Here is a 19541-nt window from a genome sequence, read left to right on the forward strand (position 1 = left end):
TATTCAAATAGAAAACAGCTATTTTAAATTGCAATATTTCACAATATTACTGTTTTTACTGTATTCTTGATCAAATAAATGCAGCCTTGGCGAGCAGAAAAGACTATCCTACAATATACGTATATGTATTTATTCATATAATACGTATGTGTGTTAGATTGAGGGAGCGTTCATGCAGGGTCTGGGTCTCTACACCATGGAGGAGCTCAAGTTTTCTCCATCTGGTGTTCTGTACACACGTGGACCAGGCCAGTACAAGATCCCGGCCTTTTGTGACGTCCCTCTGAAGTTCAATGTCTACCTTTTAGCCGGCTCAACCAACCCTCATGCCATCTATTCATCAAAGGTGATTCACTCTCACTCATCTTCTCCTTATCACGGATGTATGCACTTCCCAGGTTCACAAAGTCAATTTATTTTGATTTTGTGGAACCATTGTGGTTCACTTACAAGTGATACAACCTGATACAGAACCCTATTTTAGATTTTTGTGTGACTTCGTATACATTTTTAGTGTTTTCTTTTTTGCTTTTCTAGATCTGATCTAGATGTGACATAATTGCAAACTAAAGCTTTCTGATTGTGGTGCACTTTCCCACTTGTTTTAGGGGATCGGAGAACCGACATTGTTCCTGGGCAGTTCTGTATTCTTTGCTATTAAAGACGCTGTGACTGCAGCCCGAAAGGATGCAGGTTTAACCGGCCCCTTTCAGCTAAACAGCCCTGCCACCCCAGAGCGGGCATGTCTGGCCTGTGCCACACACTTCACAAAAATGGTATGAGAATTACAGTAACCCATTCGTGCTCAAGTGTCTAAATCTATATTAAACAAATCCTTAAAGATAAATATGTTTTAAACCTGAATAAAATTAATATAATTTTGTTTTTGGTAGGTTGCACAAAGTGAACCTGGATCAACTTCTGGACCAGCTCAGCCATGGGCTCTGGACATATGAAAACAACATCATCATCCTATTATTATATTTTTATCTCTGTGTGTTGCTCTTATCAAATCACATGACATTTATGATTTCACAGTCGCCTGATTTAACATCCAACTATTATCAGCTGCTTGCCGAAACTAATCAACTAAAGCAAAAAACAGACAAAAGATGCTCTGCATGCAATCACGTCTCAAGACCAATTTATAGTTATGTTTATTATTAACACACTTAACATTTACGATTTTACAGTCGCTTGATTTAACATCCAACTATTATCAGCTGTTTGCCGAAACTAAAAACAGACAAAAGATGCTCTGCATGCAATCACGTCTCAAGACCAATTAATAGTTATGTTTATTATTAACACACTTAACATTTATGATTTCTTTGACAGCTTGACAAGTTTAATAAATGTGAATTACATTATTCCTCATCCTACTATTGGTTATTTAAGCAAGTTACTTATTGCTTTTATAAAACATTAACTGCACAATTAAAATATCAAGGACGCTAGAAGATATAGTCCCAGACATGTCATCTAAGGTTAATAGTTTGAATTGATGACCAATTTATGAGCTCAAAGTCTCCAACAATGAAAAGGAAGTTACATCTTGTTTAGGTGAGGCATTAAAAAGTTTGAATTTGGGTATGTTTTTCTTCACACATTAATAGACCAGGGTTTGGTTTTTACTTTCTTGTCCAGTGGATTCTGTAAAAAAAGAAAAAGAAAAAAAGAAGTGATATTTAAGATTAATATCAAGAGCGTAAACCATAAACCTGAAATAATAATATATAATAATATACAGTATATTAAATGTATTAGATAATAAAAAATATTATATAAAGTATAAAGTAAATTATATATTATATTATAGTTAATTATATAATATTAACATTATATATAGGTAGGTTATATATTATATATTGGTAGCATTAATTATTTTAACATTAACATTATATATAGGTAGGTTATATATTATATATCGGTAGCATTATATATTTCAAGTGAATTTATTCACACCCACCATCCTGGTAAAGCAGTCTTCACAGGCCATGCGTATTTTTTCCGCAGTAGCAGGAGAAGAGAAAGGAAAACTGTCGCTCAGGCCTCTCTCCCTCCGTGCAGCCGCAATCGCTTCTTTGATGGCGAAGAACAAAGTGCAGCCGAAAAACACAGGAGGCTCCCCGATCCCCTAAAAATGTAAACAACCTTTTAAACCAATATTTAAACATTAATTAAAATTTCCACTGTGCATAAATATCCTGTTTTGCTCGGAAGTATGTCAGACTACGGAAGTATAGTAGGTTGCAAACGTTGTTTTATCTGCTTAAATGATTGAAGTCTGCTGTGAACCAGCCTGACCTGAAGAGTTTTACCATCACAGAAGCCTAGACACAACTTTTGGTGTTTGTTTTGTCTGCAATTATCACTGAGAGGTAAATATTACTAATTATTTGGCAGTTTAATTAAACAACTTTCTTATTTTGTCTCAACAACATATTGTATTGACATTCAGGGGGGTTTGTCTTACCTTTGAAGAGTATATGGCGTGAGGATTTTCTGCGTTGCTCAGCAGATGCACGTTTAGTTGAGGAGGGATGTCACACAGAGCTGGGATTTTATACTGAGAGGGACCCCTGGTCAACAACACGCCCTCGGGGGAAAAATTCAGCTCTTCTATTGTGTAGAGCCCAATTCCCTGGGCGAAACCACCCTCGACCTGTAAACACACACAGATTTACTAACTGTATGGTGACTAATTTGCCAAATAATACAACCAATATTTAATTATTTGTTTTTTTTAGAAGAAATTTAGAAATATTATTCACACACACACGTGTATATGTATGTGTGTGTGTGTGTGTGTGTGTGTGTGTGTGTGTGTATGTATATAGACAGATAGGTGAATAGATTATGTATGTGTGTGTGTGTGTGTGTGTATATATATATATATATATATATATATATATATATACACACACACACACACACACACTTAAATTGCAGTAACATATCTTTCGTACCTGTCCAACATCCAGGGCAGGGTTTATGCTCCGACCAACATCCATCACAATATCAGTCCTAATGTTCTGTAAAATATCATTTCACAGCCCACAAAATTTTGATATTCAAATTGTGAATGTACGCACACATAACCTGATAAATTGCAGCATTAGAATCTAGGCCAATGACATAAATATCTGCTTATAAATCTGTAATACAACATGTAGGCCTATCACAATGCATTCCATAGCCAAATTATATTCGTTTTTTAATGAATTATTTGATTTTATAAATATAGATGAATAAAAAAGACAAGCACCTTGTGATCTCCTGTCAAGCAGTCAATTTCCACCTCTGAGCAACAGGCACCGAAAGTAAAGTAATAGTATGCACTGCCCTTACTCTTCTCCCAGTCAACACTGGTGTGTGGGCCCCTGTTATAAGTATATAATTTATTTGATATTTATACTGTTATAAGTATGTCATTTATTTTATATTTATACATTTAATCAACTATCAAAATATCACAAATATTTTGTTGGATGCTCAAACATTTTACCATGCGGCTACATTATGGTACACATTATGCTACATCATCGAACACTTACATGAAGAAACCTGTTGCTGACAAACTGATCTTCTGGCAATATGCTTCCACCACCTGGAAACATAGTAGGTAAGTGATTCTCCCTTGGAGCTCACTGTAACATCTTTAATTCACTTTGTATTATACGATTGAGTATTTGGAAATCACTCTTACTAACCAGTTGCTGCCAGGTGTATTGGGTATGTTTCTTAATGAGTGGCTCCAGACGTCTCATTAGTTTCTCACAACCATTCTACATGCAAAATATTACAATTTCAGTTGTGAAAAAAAAAGTAATGTAAATACTTGTAAATGGATGACTGTCACTATACCTTGACCGCCATCCCGACAGCATCCGTGCCAAAGGATGCAGCGGATGGTGCAGCATTGGGCACGTTTCCTGTGCAGGTCTCCTTGATGTGGATCGAAGACATTGGAACCTTCAAAATGCGACTGGCAATCTGCAATTTGTAGAAGATTGACATTATGTTGCAACTGGCATATTTCATGTGATGTATGTATTTGGATCCATCGTTTAACACTGAGACTCATCGTACCTGTATGGCTTTGGTGTTGATACCTTGACCCATCTCGGTTCCCCCATGGGAAATGAGAACCGATCCATCTTTGTAGATGTTCACCAATGCTGCTCCCTGAAGAGAGTAACAAGAACATTTTCCAAGATTTGAAATTCTTCATAGTAGTCTTGACTAATACCATGGTAAAACCTTTAAAGTGGTTGTGTGAAGCTTCAAACCAAAATGCACCATTTTATGTGCAATCTCACAAGTTTTCACCCACCTGGTTATAGAAGCCCTTGGAGAATCCGATTCCAAACTTCAGTGGGACAATGGAGATCCCACGCTTCTTCCAGTGGTTGTGGGCGTTAAACTGCTCAATGGATAGGCATCGATGGGTATAGTCGGATTTTTCTAGACACTCGTTCCAGCACCGCACCATGTCATGCGGGGAAAAGAGCTGCTTGTGGTGGGTGTAGCATTTCTCGTCCTTGTACAAGTTGATGTCTCTCACCTGTAAATTATGTTTGTTTGTTTTTTTCAGAGAGTTGAGCAGAAGGTCCATCAAGTTTTTAACACACCAAAATAATCTCACTTCAGCAAATTTATGATACTTCTCAACAACTCAGCAACCTAAATAACATCTTGAATCAACACTTAAACATACAATCTTTTGGTTATCAGCTCTAATTTCAAACCATTAAAACACTGTTTGACGTTTGTTCAGCCAACTTGTTCTGTTTTCATAAAGGTCCCACCTGATGTGTAGGCAAGCCACACTTGACAGCCACCTCGTGTAACACGCTTTCGATGATGGTCAAACCCTGAGGTCCACCAAAGCCACGGAATGCTGTATATGAGGGTAAGTAGGTCTTGCACACCAGTCCACGTCCACGTAGATGAGGGATCTTGTAACCATTATCCATGTGAAGGAGCGCTTTCTCCATGATCTGGTCGAAATGACAAAAAGTAAACAGTATGTGACTTGGAGACTGACCTACATAAGATTTCAAGGTAAACTTAGATCCATGATAGTGTCTCTCTTTGCAAGCCTTGCTCACAGTTCCTTTTCAGGATTTACTTATTTGAATTTCAATATTTCATCAGGGATGGCCTATTTTTAAAAACCAACATACAAAAGAGGATTCGTCCAGAGTGCATCCTCCATTACTGTAGTATGTGATATCAGCAGCCAGGATTGTTCCATCATTCATGTATCCAACCTGTAGGAAAAAGATGGGACTTAAGCTGTTGTGATGCACAGTTGTCCAGTGATTTCAAAAGTAATTGCCCATAATGCCAAATTACCTTGTACTTCCCCAAGAAAGGGGACCTGCCACTGGTGATGAGCATGTCATCTCCCCGTTCTAGAACACATCGCACAGCACGGCCAGTCCTGTGGATCGATTTTGAGTGTAGTCAATACTTAGCATCAGCATAGTTCAGAAACATCTTTTCTTTAAATTTCACAAAAATAAGTAAACGATATACTTAAATATAAGCAATAAAAGCAAATACATATGCAAATGAAAAGAAGAAAGAATTTCATTTTGCCATACTTGTAAGCGGCCGTAGCAGCGATGGCAGATAATGATGCAATCTTCATGACTTTACCACCAAATCCACCTCCCAGCCTTTTCACATGACATGTGATCTTATTGGAGTCAATTCCAAGAGTGATACCCACCACTTCCTGTTGTTTAAAAAAAGGAAATTATGCCAATACTGGAGTAAGATTATGTAAGAATATCATTGTGTTATTTCATATTCACAATTCACAATCTTTTTAAGTTAATTTGGTTTATTTAAGCAGATTTACATCAAAATATGAATATATTTATATTGAATCATATTCATCAACGTACGTCATTAGGGTAAAATATGAATATCTTTATATTGATTCATATTCATCAATGTATGTCATTGGGGTAATACAAACCTGAGTATAAGCTGCATGCTGACTGGCAACAAAGAGCTCCATTTCACTTGCTTCTCCCTTAGGAATCGCAATCAATCCCTGAGTTTCCATGTAGAAATGTTCCTGGCCACCCATATACAGCTCACCTGTGAGATATAAAAGAATGATTATTCACATTAAATCAAGAAAAAGCCCAACTAACGGTTCAAAAAAGATTTCTATATAAAGAGATTCAGAGTTGAATCTGATTCAAATTAAGGATTCATATTTAATTGTACAAACCCTCCAGTATGTGGTCAACTTTCTCAAATGCTTCTTCGACATTTCCTCTTTCCAGTTTTCTCTTGGGGTCGAAGAAGGACTGGTGTTCTATGGCCTCCTTAATAAAAACAAAGATGTTGTGGTGTTGTGATTAGCAGGATAAAATATAAGTGCTGCTCCCAAACGTACATGCAGCACTCCATTAAGTGTTTTATTAATGTAAATTTGTTTAGAAATACCTCTATAGTGAAAAAGATAGGTTGGATGTCCTGGTAATTAATGGCCACCTGCTCGGCTGCTCTTTTGGCTTGTTCTCTGGTCTCAGCCACGGTGGCACCAATAATCTGCCCCACACAGATGACCTGGAAAGGGCAAACAGACAAGACACTTCATTACAATGTACCAAAAAAAAAAAAAAAAAAAAAATCCACTGTTGATGGATATTAAAGCTTGATACATCTAATCTGAGCTAGAAATAATTTAGTATTCAGATGGATCTCTAAACCAGAGAATGTTTATTGTAGTACCTCTTCTTCTGCAAAAAGCTCCTCTGGGTTGTTGAACCAGAGTCTTCGATTCTGACCGGGAACATCCTTGGCAGAGATGAAGGCGACCACTCCAGGCATGGCTAGAGCCACTGATGCATCTATAGAGCTGATGTGATGATAAGGTTGAGACAAGAATTTGATTCCCAAATAAATACTTTTTTTTTAAGTGCATCCACTTGAAGAATGAACTAGTTAATAAGGCTGTCACATTTATGAAAAAATCCTGTTCGATTTTTGAGACATAAGTGTTCATTGAATCGATTGCAAAATCGATATTCCATGTCTAAAGACGTTTCCATTTTAAACACCAAATATAGGCAAATCCACGGACAACTAACAGGCAGTTAGGACTAACGTAAAAAGGGCGCTTGAGACATGCACAAGTCAGCAATATTCTTGATTTATTGGCGTGAAGTTTCGTGCACAATGACAAACAGGAGTGCAACATTCTTGAAAAACAATAAGCAGAGTGGACTGCCATAACATCAATGAAAAACATTACTGCAGTCTTCAACATAGCTGTGTTTACGATTAGAAATGTAAAACAAATTTCGCCTACATAGGCGATTGTAGACCGTAGCCCGAATCTGTATCTGTATGCATGAGACTGTCTGAATACCGGCAGAATTCACATTTTTGTAGAAAAAAGAGACACATTATGCAGAAGTATAATTTGCTGTTATGTGTATTTGTCAGAGCCTTTAGTTTCTGTGTTATGCGCGTTCGCTGCGGGCGTATCGTGACGAGCTGGACACGCTCCGAGAAAAGACCGTTAAAATCGATTCCCTATTTTCATTTTCGAAACTTGTGTTGGTTGGTACACGATTGTGCAATCGATTTTCGAATGTAAAGTGACAGCCCTATTAGTTAAACAAGCTTGGGTACCTCCATTGATTCTACAGGGCTTTGGACTTAACATAGAGTGCACTCCCTTTAGTTAAACACATTAGTCTCTGGACACTAAGACCCTACCCATAATCCTCCAGTAGACCCACCTACTCGGGTGAATATAAAGTCCAGACAGAACAGCTCACAGGCATCAAATCTCAGCACAGGAGCATCCTGAACATCTCCACACACTGAGGCAACATGGACACAAGAGCCTCCCTCTCCATTCTGCTGCTGCTTTTTAGCGTCGCCCAGGCGTCTCCTCTCGTGGTAAGGTCCTTTCTAGTCTCTCCCTTAAATGATTAACAGTCCTCAAATGAGTCGTTTTAAACATCTCTGTTTCTACCACCAGGAGCAGATGTGTGATGATGTGTTTGTATCAGAGCCTGAACCTGTGGACATCACTACAAGGATTTTAGAAACCAACAATGGTGAAGCATCTTGTAGATAAAGCCAGCAATGGGTCACATTTCTAAAAAGTGATTGGGATTTATGAATATGTTGCATTATTTCATCAATGTATTGCTCTTCAAATACAGGATCTTCTGAGCTCTTGATTGAAGGAGATATGCTGTTTCCCAAAACCAGAAATGCTCTCTACTGCCTCAACAACAACTGTTTCTGGAAGAAAAACTCTAACAACATAGTGGAGATCCCTTACATAGTGAGCGGTGAATTCTGTACGTGAATCTCCTTCATTCATTGAACATATCTATGATTCATTTAGATGCCATTTTAAACCTGTGGACCCTTTTTGCAGCCAATTCGGACAAATCAGTGGTTGCGAGCGCCATGTCGGTCTTTCACGCCAAAACCTGCATCCGCTTTGTGGCCAAATCATCTCAGACCGACTACATCAGTATTGAGAACAAAGATGGGTAAGAACAATCATACTATACAAACAAGAAACATTTAACAGACCTTTAACAGATCAATATTTAACCCCTTTATTTCCTCTCTCCTCTCAGATGCTTCTCTGATCTAGGTAGAACTGGTGGCAAACAGGTGGTCTCCCTCAAAAGGGACGGCTGTATTTACAATGGCATCGTACAACATGAGCTCAATCATGCCCTGGGCTTTTACCACGAGCAAACCAGGAGCGATCGTGACAAGTATGTCAGAATCAACTTTGAGAACATCTCTCCTGATATGGCCTACAACTTCGAGAAAGAGAACACCAACAACCAAAAAACTCCATACGATTACGGCTCCATCATGCACTATGGAAGAACTGCCTTCGCCATTCAGCCCTGGCTGGAAACCATCACTCCCATTCCTGATGCGACTGTGGAAATCGGACAGAGTCAGGGATTGTCCAAAATTGACGTCCTGAGGATTCAGAAGCTGTATGGATGCTGATGATGAGGCTTGCACACATAATTTTATATAGTTCATGTGTCTGTAGATGAATAATGTAATGAGATTATGTTTCTGTATTTTAATGGTGTTGGATTTCTGAAATGTGTGATTGTGTTGGGTTGGGAAAAATAAAGCTACACTGCAAGACAAACTCATACTTTATTTGTGATTCAATGTCAAGTTTAAGAAAGTGCTTGATGGTAGCATTAAAGGTGTCATAGTATTAAGCTTCTCCTCTAGCCTAATTAAAGCCACCTGGTTTAACCTTAAGAGAACTGGAGGACTGGGCACAGTGTATGATTTATACATTTCAACTAAATATATATATATATATAATTTTTTTTTTTTTTTTTTTTTTTTTTGGGCAAAATGCTATAATGTAGATTTTTGAGATTTAGTTCTGGTGTAATCATATGTTCACAGCTGAAAGGGGAGTTTTCCCTTTTGGCCACTTTCAAAGTTGGCAAAGATTGTAGGTGAACAAAATCACTCAATGTAAGAGCAGTTACCCCCCCCCCCCCCCCCCCCCCCCAGAATCTCTATGGAAATGAGATTCAGAACTTCTTGTCTGTGATGTTAAGATCAAAATCAAATTAGAGCCATTTTTCTGCTGTATTGCAAAAACTGATTATAACATCTGGACTACAAAACAAAATACACAACTTCTGTAAAATTGAATTAGAAACTTTTTTGATCAAAACTTTAAATCTCAAAGAGTTGAAATGTGACTTCTCTTTAACTAGAAGTGGTGTACAGTTTAATGTGTAAAATGCAGTAGCATTGTTATGCATAGTTAAACGATTAAACTACTTTACTAATCAGCGAGGTGGTTTTGACACTGTTTGAAATCATTTTGCTTTTCAGTAACAAAACAATTATGTCAATTAAGAAGCGCTGTAGTGCTATGAAATACTAAATTTCTCCTGAAAATATTTTAGCAATTCACAGTAACTGTCCTATTTTCCCTGTTAAATCAAAAGCTTTCGGTTTAGCTATAAGCAAATTCTTTTCTATTAAATAACTATTTGTCCATCTTGCTAATATTTTTGGGGTCGTTTACTAATCTCTATAGTAAATTCAGATGTTTTCACATATAAGGATTTATTTGTAATCAACCTACAGAGCACATTTAAGGTATTGTGGACCATCCCTGTACACCACTGTCTTAGGGCACGTGGTAAAGTCCAAAAGCTACAGCGTGTCCATTTTAGTGAATTAGTTAAACAAACTGAAGTATATTTTATGATTATGTCAAGTTTTGGACCAACAGGCGAGGTCAGAGTTTCCTCCCTGTAGGCACACACTTTAGACTCTGGACACTAAGACCCTACGCATAATCCTCCAGTAGACCCACCTACTCGGGTGAATATAAAGTCCAGACAGAACAGCTCACAGGCATCAAATCTCAGCACAGGAGCATCCTGAACATCTCCACACACTGAGGCAACATGGACACAAGAGCCTCCCTCTCCATTCTGCTGCTGCTTTTTGGCGTCGCCCAGGCGTCTCCTCTCATGGTAAGGTCCTTTTTAGTCTCTCCCTTAAACGGTTAACAGTCCTCAAATGAGTCGTTTTAAACATCTCTGTTTCTACCACCAGGAGCAGATGTTTGATGGTGTGTTTGTATCAGAGCCTGAACCTGTGGACATCACTACAAGGATTTTAGAAACCAACAATGGTGAAGCATCTTGTAGATAAAGCCAGCAATGGGTCACATTTCTAAAAAGTGATCGGGATTTATGATTATGTTGCATTATGTCATCAATGTATTGCTCTTCAAATACAGGATCTTCTGAGCTCTTGATCGAAGGAGATATGCTGTTTCCCAAAACCAGAAATGCTCTCTACTGCCTCAACAACAACTGTTTCTGGAAGAAAAACTCGAACAACATAGTGGAGATCCCTTACATAGTGAGCGGTGAATTCTGTACGTGAATCTCCTTCATTCATTGAACATATCTATGATTCATTTAGATGCCATTTTAAACCTGTGGACCCTTTTTGCAGCCAATTCGGACAAATCAGTGATTGCGAGCGCCATGTCGGTCTTTCACGCCAAAACCTGCATCCGCTTTGTGGCCAAATCATCTCAGACCGACTACATCAGTATTGAGAACAAAGATGGGTGAGAACAATCATACTGTACCAACAAGAAACATTTAACAGACCTTCAACAGATCAATATTTAACCCCTTTATTTTCTCTCTCCTCTCAGGTGCTACTCTTCTCTAGGTAGAACTGGTGGCAAACAGGTGGTCTCCCTCAATAGGAACGGCTGTATTTACAATGGCATCGTACAACATGAGCTCAATCATGCCATGGGCTTTTACCACGAGCAAACCAGGAGTGATCGTGACAAGTATGTCAGAATCAACTTTAAGAACATCTCTCCTGATATGGCCTACAACTTCGAGAAACAGAACACCAACAACCAAAACACTCCATACGACTACGGCTCCATCATGCACTATGGAAGAACTGCCTTCGCCATTCAGCCCTGGCTGGAAACCATCACTCCCATTCCTGATACGACTGTGGAAATCGGACAGAGGCAGGGATTGTCCAAAATTGACGTTCTGAGGATTCAGAAGCTGTATGGATGCTGATGATGAGGCTTGCACACGTAATTTAACATAGTTCATGTGTCTGTAGATGAATAATGTAATGAGATTATGTTTCTGTATTTTAATGGTGTTGGATTTCTGAAATGTGTGATTGTGTTGGGTTGGGAAAAATAAAGCTACACTGCAAGACAAACTCATACTTTATTTGTGATTCAATGTCAAGTTTAAGAAAGTGATTGATGGTAGCATTAAAGGTGTCATAGTATTAAGCTTCTCCTGCAGTCTAATTCAAGCCACCTGGTTTAACCTTAGGAGAACTGGAGGACTGGGCACAGTGTATGATTTATACATTTCAACAAAATAACTCTATTTTTTTTTTTTTTGTGGCAAAATGCTATAATGTAGATTTTGGAAAGATTTTTGAGATTTAGTTCTGGTGTAATCATATGTTCACAGCTGAAAAGGGAGTTTTCCCGTTTGATACCTCAATTTCAAAGACCTTTATTGTGCCGAGACCCTCTTCTGGAGTCAGTCGCTCTTGCATCCTCTAGTAAAATAAATTCAACTTTCAAAGTTGCCAAAGATTGAGAAAGTCCCAAGCCGACATAAATCCGATCAACTGAAGCACAAAGTCAGCCAAAGATGCAGTTCTAGACATGGCGTGAAGTTTTGGTGCAAATAAGGGCTGCGTTCACAATGAACTGTGGTTCCAGAAAATTGTCGGGGAGCATTCTATGTGAATACAAGCCAGAGCCAGAATGCTGGAAAATTCGGCACTCATACAAGACTCTAGTAATATTACTGGGATAAATCATGGAAAATATCAGTGTGAAAACAGCCAGAGCCGATGCTGTGTCGGGTGTGTGTTGCAGTGATGATGTTAGTTATCGTGAAACTATTTGACTGGAGGAAGAACAGTTAAAAAATTGCATATTGACAAAGATACAAGAAAATAACAATCGCTACCAAACAAGAATGTTATCAAGGTCAGGGATCTACTTCCTATCCATGGAGGTGACAAATGAACAAGCAGCTTAATGATACTATACACGATGTTATTGTTTGCTGGGGGATAACAAGATTATAAGAGCGGGACTTTTGAACATGTACGTTACACGACAGACGGGAACGCTCTGGCATTGTAGATGAACAAAATCACTCAATGTAAGAGCAGTTACCAGAAAACATTTTTCCCCCAGAATCTGTACGTAAATGAGATTCAGAACTTCTTGTCTGTGATGTTAAGATCAAAATAAAATTAGAACATTTTTTCTGCTGTATTGCAAAAACTGATTATAACATCTGGACTACAAAATAAAATACACAACTTCTGTAAAATCGAATTAGAAACTTTTTTGATCAAAACTTTAAATCTCAAAGAGTTGAAATGTGACTTCTCTTTAACTAGAAGTGGTGTACAGTTTAATGTGTAAAATGCAGTAGCATTGTTATGCATAGTTAAATGATTAAACTACTTTACTAATCAGCGAGGTGGTTTTGACACTGTTTGAAATCATTTTGCTTTTCAGTAACAAAACAATTATGTCAATTAAGAAGCGCTGTAGTGCTATGAATTACTACATTTCTCCTGAAAATATTTTAGCAATTCACAGTAACTGTCCTATTTTCCCTGTTAAATCAAAAGCTTTCGGTTTAGCTATAAGCAAATTCTTTTCTATTAAATAACTATTTGTCCATCTTGCTAATATTTTTGGGGTCGTTTACTAATCTCTATAGTAAATTCAGATGTTTTCACATATAAGGATTTATTTGTAATCAACCTACAGAGCACATTTAAGGTATTGTGGACCATCCCTGTACACCACTGTCTTAGGGCACGTGGTAAAGTCCAAAAGCTACAGCGTGTCCATTTTAGTGAATTAGTTAAACAAACTGAAGTATATTTTATGATTATGTCAAGTTTTGGACCAACAGGCGAGGTCAGAGTTTCCTCCCTGTAGGCACACACTTTAGACTCTGGACACTAAGACCCTACGCATAATCCTCCAGTAGACCCACCTACTCGGGTGAATATAAAGTCCAGACAGAACAGCTCACAGGCATCAAATCTCAGCACAGGAGCATCCTGAACATCTCCACACACTGAGGCAACATGGACACAAGAGCCTCCCTCTCCATTCTGCTGCTGCTTTTTGGCGTCGCCCAGGCGTCTCCTCTCATGGTAAGGTCCTTTTTAGTCTCTCCCTTAAACGGTTAACAGTCCTCAAATGAGTCGTTTTAAACATCTCTGTTTCTACCACCAGGAGCAGATGTTTGATGGTGTGTTTGTATCAGAGCCTGAACCTGTGGACATCACTACAAGGATTTTAGAAACCAACAATGGTGAAGCATCTTGTAGATAAAGCCAGCAATGGGTCACATTTCTAAAAAGTGATCGGGATTTATGATTATGTTGCATTATGTCATCAATGTATTGCTCTTCAAATACAGGATCTTCTGAGCTCTTGATCGAAGGAGATATGCTGTTTCCCAAAACCAGAAATGCTCTCTACTGCCTCAACAACAACTGTTTCTGGAAGAAAAACTCGAACAACATAGTGGAGATCCCTTACATAGTGAGCGGTGAATTCTGTACGTGAATCTCCTTCATTCATTGAACATATCTATGATTCATTTAGATGCCATTTTAAACCTGTGGACCCTTTTTGCAGCCAATTCGGACAAATCAGTGATTGCGAGCGCCATGTCGGTCTTTCACGCCAAAACCTGCATCCGCTTTGTGGCCAAATCATCTCAGACCGACTACATCAGTATTGAGAACAAAGATGGGTGAGAACAATCATACTGTACCAACAAGAAACATTTAACAGACCTTCAACAGATCAATATTTAACCCCTTTATTTTCTCTCTCCTCTCAGGTGCTACTCTTCTCTAGGTAGAACTGGTGGCAAACAGGTGGTCTCCCTCAATAGGAACGGCTGTATTTACAATGGCATCGTACAACATGAGCTCAATCATGCCATGGGCTTTTACCACGAGCAAACCAGGAGTGATCGTGACAAGTATGTCAGAATCAACTTTAAGAACATCTCTCCTGATATGGCCTACAACTTCGAGAAACAGAACACCAACAACCAAAACACTCCATACGACTACGGCTCCATCATGCACTATGGAAGAACTGCCTTCGCCATTCAGCCCTGGCTGGAAACCATCACTCCCATTCCTGATACGACTGTGGAAATCGGACAGAGGCAGGGATTGTCCAAAATTGACGTTCTGAGGATTCAGAAGCTGTATGGATGCTGATGATGAGGCTTGCACACATAATTTTATATAGTTCATGTGTCTGTAGATGAATAATGTAATGAGATTATGTTTCTGTATTTTAATGGTGTTGGATTTCTGAAATGTGTGATTGTGTTGGGTTGGGAAAAATAAAGCTACACTGCAAGACAAACTCATACTTTATTTGTGATTCAATGTCAAGTTTAAGAAAGTGCTTGATGGTAGCATTAAAGGTGTCATAGTATTAAGCTTCTCCTGCAGTCTAATTCAAGCCACCTGGTTTAACCTTAGGAGAACTGGAGGACTGGGCACAGTGTATGATTTATACATTTCAACTAAATAACTATTTTTTTTTTTTTTTTTTGTGGCAAAATGCTATAATGTAGATTTTGGAAAGATTTTTGAGATTTAGTTCTGGTGTAATCATATGTTCACAGCTGAAAAGGGAGTTTTCCCGTTTGATACCTCAATTTCAAAGACCTTTATTGTGCCGAGACCCTCTTCTGGAGTCAGTCGCTCTTGCATCCTCGAGTAAAATAAATTCAACTTTCAAAGTTGCCAAAGATTGAGAAAGTCCCAAGCCGACATAAATCCGATCAACTGAAGCACAAAGTCAGCCAAAGATGCAGTTCTAGACATGGCGTGAAGTTTTGGTGCAAATAAGGGCTGCGTTCACAATGAACTTTGGTTCCAGAAAATTGTCGGGAGCATTCTATGTGAATACAAGCCAGAGCCAGAATGCTGGAAAATTCGGCACTCATACAAGACTCTAGTAATATTACTGGGATAAATCATGGAAAATATCAGTGTGAAAACAGCCAGAGCTGATGCTGTGTCGGGTGTGTGTTGCAGTGATGATGTTAGTTTTCGTGGAACTATTTGACTGGAGGAAGAACAGTTAAAAAATTGCATATTGACAAAGATACAAGAAAATAACAATCGCTACCAAACAAGAATGTTATCAAGGTCAGGGATCTACTTCCTATCCATGGAGGTGACAAATGAACAAGCAGCTTAATGATACCATACACGATGTTATTGTTTGCTGGGGGATAACAAGATTATAAGAGCGGGACTTTTGAACATGTACGTTACACGACAGACGGGAACGCTCTGGCATTGTAGATGAACAAAATCACTCAATGTAAGAGCAGTTACCAGAAAACATTTTTCCCCCAGAATCTGTACGTAAATGAGATTCAGAACTTCTTGTCTGTGATGTTAAGATCAAAATAAAATTAGAACAATTTTTCTTCTGTATTGCAAAAACTGATTATAACATCTGGACTACAAAATAAAATACACAACTTCTGTAAAATCGAATTAGAAACTTTTTTGATCAAAACTTTAAATCTCAAAGAGTTGAAATGTGACTTCTCTTTAACTAGAAGTGGTGTACAGTTTAATGTGTAAAATGCAGTAGCATTGTTATGCATAGTTAAATGATTAAACTACTTTACTAATCAGCGAGGTGGTTTTGACACTGTTTGAAATCATTTTGCTTTTCAGTAACAAAACAATTATGTCAATTAAGAAGCGCTGTAGTGCTATGAAATACTACATTTCTCCTGAAAATATTTTAGCAATTCACAGTAACTGTCCTATTTTCCCTGTTAAATCAAAAGCTTTCGGTTTAGCTATAAGCAAATTCTTTTCTATTAAATAACTATTTGTCCATCTTGCTAATATTTTTGGGGTCGTTTACTAATCTCTATAGTAAATTCAGATGTTTTCACATATAAGGATTTATTTGTAATCAACCTACAGAGCACATTTAAGGTATTGTGGACCATCCCTGTACACCACTGTCTTAGGGCACGTGGTAAAGTCCAAAAGCTACAGCGTGTCCATTTTAGTGAATTAGTTAAACAAACTGAAGTATATTTTATGATTATGTCAAGTTTTGGACCAACAGGCGAGGTCAGAGTTTCCTCCCTGTAGGCACACACTTTAGACTCTGGACACTAAGACCCTACGCATAATCCTCCAGTAGACCCACCTACTCGGGTGAATATAAAGTCCAGACAGAACAGCTCACAGGCATCATATCTCAGCACAGGAGCATCCTGAACATCTCCACACACTGAGGCAACATGGACACAAGAGCCTCCCTCTCCATTCTGCTGCTGCTTTTTGGCGTCGCCCAGGCGTCTCCTCTCATGGTAAGGTCCTTTCTAGTCTCTCCCTTAAACGGTTAACAGTCCTCAAATGAGTCGTTTTAAACATCTCTGTTTCTACCACCAGGAGCAGATGTTTGATGGTGTGTTTGTATCAGAGCCTGAACCTGTGGACATCACTACAAGGATTTTAGAAACCAACAATGGTGAAGCATCTTGTAGATAAAGCCAGCAATGGTTCACATTTCTAAAAAGTGATCGGGATTTATGATTATGTTGCATTATGTCATCAATGTATTGCTCTTCAAATACAGGATCTTCTGAGCTCTTGATCGAAGGAGATATGCTGTTTCCCAAAACCAGAAATGCTCTCTACTGCCTCAACAACAACTGTTTCTGGAAGAAAAACTCGAACAACATAGTGGAGATCCCTTACATAGTGAGCGGTGAATTCTGTACGTGAATCTCCTTCATTCATTGAACATATCTATGATTCATTTAGATGCCATTTTAAACCTGTGGACCCTTTTTGCAGCCAATTCGGACAAATCAGTGATTGCGAGCGCCATGTCGGTCTTTCACGCCAAAACCTGCATCCGCTTTGTGGCCAAATCATCTCAGACCGACTACATCAGTATTGAGAACAAAGATGGGTGAGAACAATCATACTGTACCAACAAGAAACATTTAACAGACCTTCAACAGATCAATATTTAACCCCTTTATTTTCTCTCTCCTCTCAGGTGCTACTCTTCTCTAGGTAGAACTGGTGGCAAACAGGTGGTCTCCCTCAATAGGAACGGCTGTATTTACAATGGCATCGTACAACATGAGCTCAATCATGCCATGGGCTTTTACCACGAGCAAACCAGGAGTGATCGTGACAAGTATGTCAGAATCAACTTTAAGAACATCTCTCCTGATATGGCCTACAACTTCGAGAAACAGAACACCAACAACCAAAACACTCCATACGACTACGGCTCCATCATGCACTATGGAAGAACTGCCTTCGCCATTCAGCCCTGGCTGGAAACCATCACTCCCATTCCTGATACGACTGTGGAAATCGGACAGAGGCAGGGATTGTCCAAAATTGACGTTCTGAGGATTCAGAAGCTGTATGGATGCTGATGATGAGGCTTGCACACATAATTTTATATAGTTCATGTGTCTGTAGATGAATAATGTAATGAGATTATGTTTCTGTATTTTAATGGTGTTGGATTTCTGAAATGTGTGATTGTGTTGGGTTGGGAAAAATAAAGCTACACTGCAAGACAAACTCATACTTTATTTGTGATTCAATGTCAAGTTTAAGAAAGTGCTTGATGGTAGCATTAAAGGTGTCATAGTATTAAGCTTCTCCTGCAGTCTAATTCAAGCCACCTGGTTTAACCTTAGGAGAACTGGAGGACTGGGCACAGTGTATGATTTATACATTTCAACTAAATAACTATTTTTTTTTTTTTTTTTTGTGGCAAAATGCTATAATGTAGATTTTGGAAAGATTTTTGAGATTTAGTTCTGGTGTAATCATATGTTCACAGCTGAAAAGGGAGTTTTCCCGTTTGATACCTCAATTTCAAAGACCTTTATTGTGCCGAGACCCTCTTCTGGAGTCAGTCGCTCTTGCATCCTCGAGTAAAATAAATTCAACTTTCAAAGTTGCCAAAGATTGAGAAAGTCCCAAGCCGACATAAATCCGATCAACTGAAGCACAAAGTCAGCCAAAGATGCAGTTCTAGACATGGCGTGAAGTTTTGGTGCAAATAAGGGCTGCGTTCACAATGAACTTTGGTTCCAGAAAATTGTCGGGAGCATTCTATGTGAATACAAGCCAGAGCCAGAATGCTGGAAAATTCGGCACTCATACAAGACTCTAGTAATATTACTGGGATAAATCATGGAAAATATCAGTGTGAAAACAGCCAGAGCTGATGCTGTGTCGGGTGTGTGTTGCAGTGATGATGTTAGTTTTCGTGGAACTATTTGACTGGAGGAAGAACAGTTAAAAAATTGCATATTGACAAAGATACAAGAAAATAACAATCGCTACCAAACAAGAATGTTATCAAGGTCAGGGATCTACTTCCTATCCATGGAGGTGACAAATGAACAAGCAGCTTAATGATACCATACACGATGTTATTGTTTGCTGGGGGATAACAAGATTATAAGAGCGGGACTTTTGAACATGTACGTTACACGACAGACGGGAACGCTCTGGCATTGTAGATGAACAAAATCACTCAATGTAAGAGCAGTTACCAGAAAACATTTTTCCCCCAGAATCTGTACGTAAATGAGATTCAGAACTTCTTGTCTGTGATGTTAAGATCAAAATAAAATTAGAACAATTTTTCTTCTGTATTGCAAAAACTGATTATAACATCTGGACTACAAAATAAAATACACAACTTCTGTAAAATCGAATTAGAAACTTTTTTGATCAAAACTTTAAATCTCAAAGAGTTGAAATGTGACTTCTCTTTAACTAGAAGTGGTGTACAGTTTAATGTGTAAAATGCAGTAGCATTGTTATGCATAGTTAAATGATTAAACTACTTTACTAATCAGCGA

General features: G+C 38.4%; 3 protein-coding genes across 4 annotated transcripts in view; 2 read left to right on the forward strand and 1 right to left on the reverse strand.

Annotated features, from left to right (window-relative positions):
* Positions 1–1370, forward strand: part of aox6 (aldehyde oxidase 6) — a 24365-nt gene extending 22995 nt beyond the window's left edge. Inside the window, exons 33-35 of the mRNA XM_082139656.1 lie at positions 158–346; positions 609–776; positions 894–1370. Coding sequence (XP_081995782.1) covers positions 158–346; positions 609–776; positions 894–956 — 420 coding nt within the window. The 3' untranslated portion in view covers positions 957–1370. The remainder of the gene's footprint in view (positions 1–157; positions 347–608; positions 777–893) is intronic.
* Positions 1194–19541, reverse strand: part of aox5 (aldehyde oxidase 5) — a 50978-nt gene continuing 32630 nt past the window's right edge. The window contains exons 18-35 of the mRNA XM_082139657.1: positions 6760–6886; positions 6472–6594; positions 6254–6350; positions 5993–6117; positions 5613–5746; positions 5362–5449; positions 5190–5276; positions 4812–5003; positions 4337–4567; positions 4093–4188; positions 3868–3996; positions 3714–3788; positions 3558–3610; positions 3269–3383; positions 2970–3035; positions 2477–2665; positions 1970–2137; positions 1194–1653 (exon numbers count right to left, since the gene is read on the reverse strand). Of these exons, the coding sequence (XP_081995783.1) occupies positions 1603–1653; positions 1970–2137; positions 2477–2665; positions 2970–3035; positions 3269–3383; positions 3558–3610; positions 3714–3788; positions 3868–3996; positions 4093–4188; positions 4337–4567; positions 4812–5003; positions 5190–5276; positions 5362–5449; positions 5613–5746; positions 5993–6117; positions 6254–6350; positions 6472–6594; positions 6760–6886 (2146 nt within the window). The 3' untranslated portion in view covers positions 1194–1602. The remainder of the gene's footprint in view (positions 1654–1969; positions 2138–2476; positions 2666–2969; positions 3036–3268; positions 3384–3557; positions 3611–3713; positions 3789–3867; positions 3997–4092; positions 4189–4336; positions 4568–4811; positions 5004–5189; positions 5277–5361; positions 5450–5612; positions 5747–5992; positions 6118–6253; positions 6351–6471; positions 6595–6759; positions 6887–19541) is intronic.
* Positions 6874–9181, forward strand: LOC309476584 (hatching enzyme 1.2-like). Of its 2 annotated transcripts, XM_082139675.1 has the most exons (4): positions 6874–7938; positions 8021–8099; positions 8208–8546; positions 8637–9181. In XM_082139675.1, the coding sequence occupies exons 3-4, from the start codon at positions 8383–8385 to the stop codon at positions 9025–9027; spliced, it is 555 nt and encodes a 184-aa protein (XP_081995801.1). In that variant the 5' UTR covers positions 6874–7938; positions 8021–8099; positions 8208–8382; the 3' UTR covers positions 9028–9181. The 2 variants fall into 2 exon arrangements, with proteins under 2 accessions (XP_081995801.1, XP_081995800.1); XM_082139674.1 differs by having other exon boundaries at positions 6874–8099.

This window comes from Leuciscus leuciscus, assembly GCF_965113295.1.
Source record: "Leuciscus leuciscus genome assembly, chromosome: 15".
NCBI lineage: Eukaryota > Metazoa > Chordata > Actinopteri > Cypriniformes > Leuciscidae > Leuciscus > Leuciscus leuciscus.

Coding starts and splice junctions, on each gene's coding strand:
- LOC309476584 (XM_082139674.1), top strand. CDS start 8,383: ATGATTCATTTAGATGCCATTTTAAACCTGTGGACCCTTTTTGCAGCC. Junction 8,547..8,636: donor AGTATTGAGAACAAAGATGG/GTAAGAACAATC, acceptor CTCTCCTCTCAG/ATGCTTCTCTGATCTAGGTA.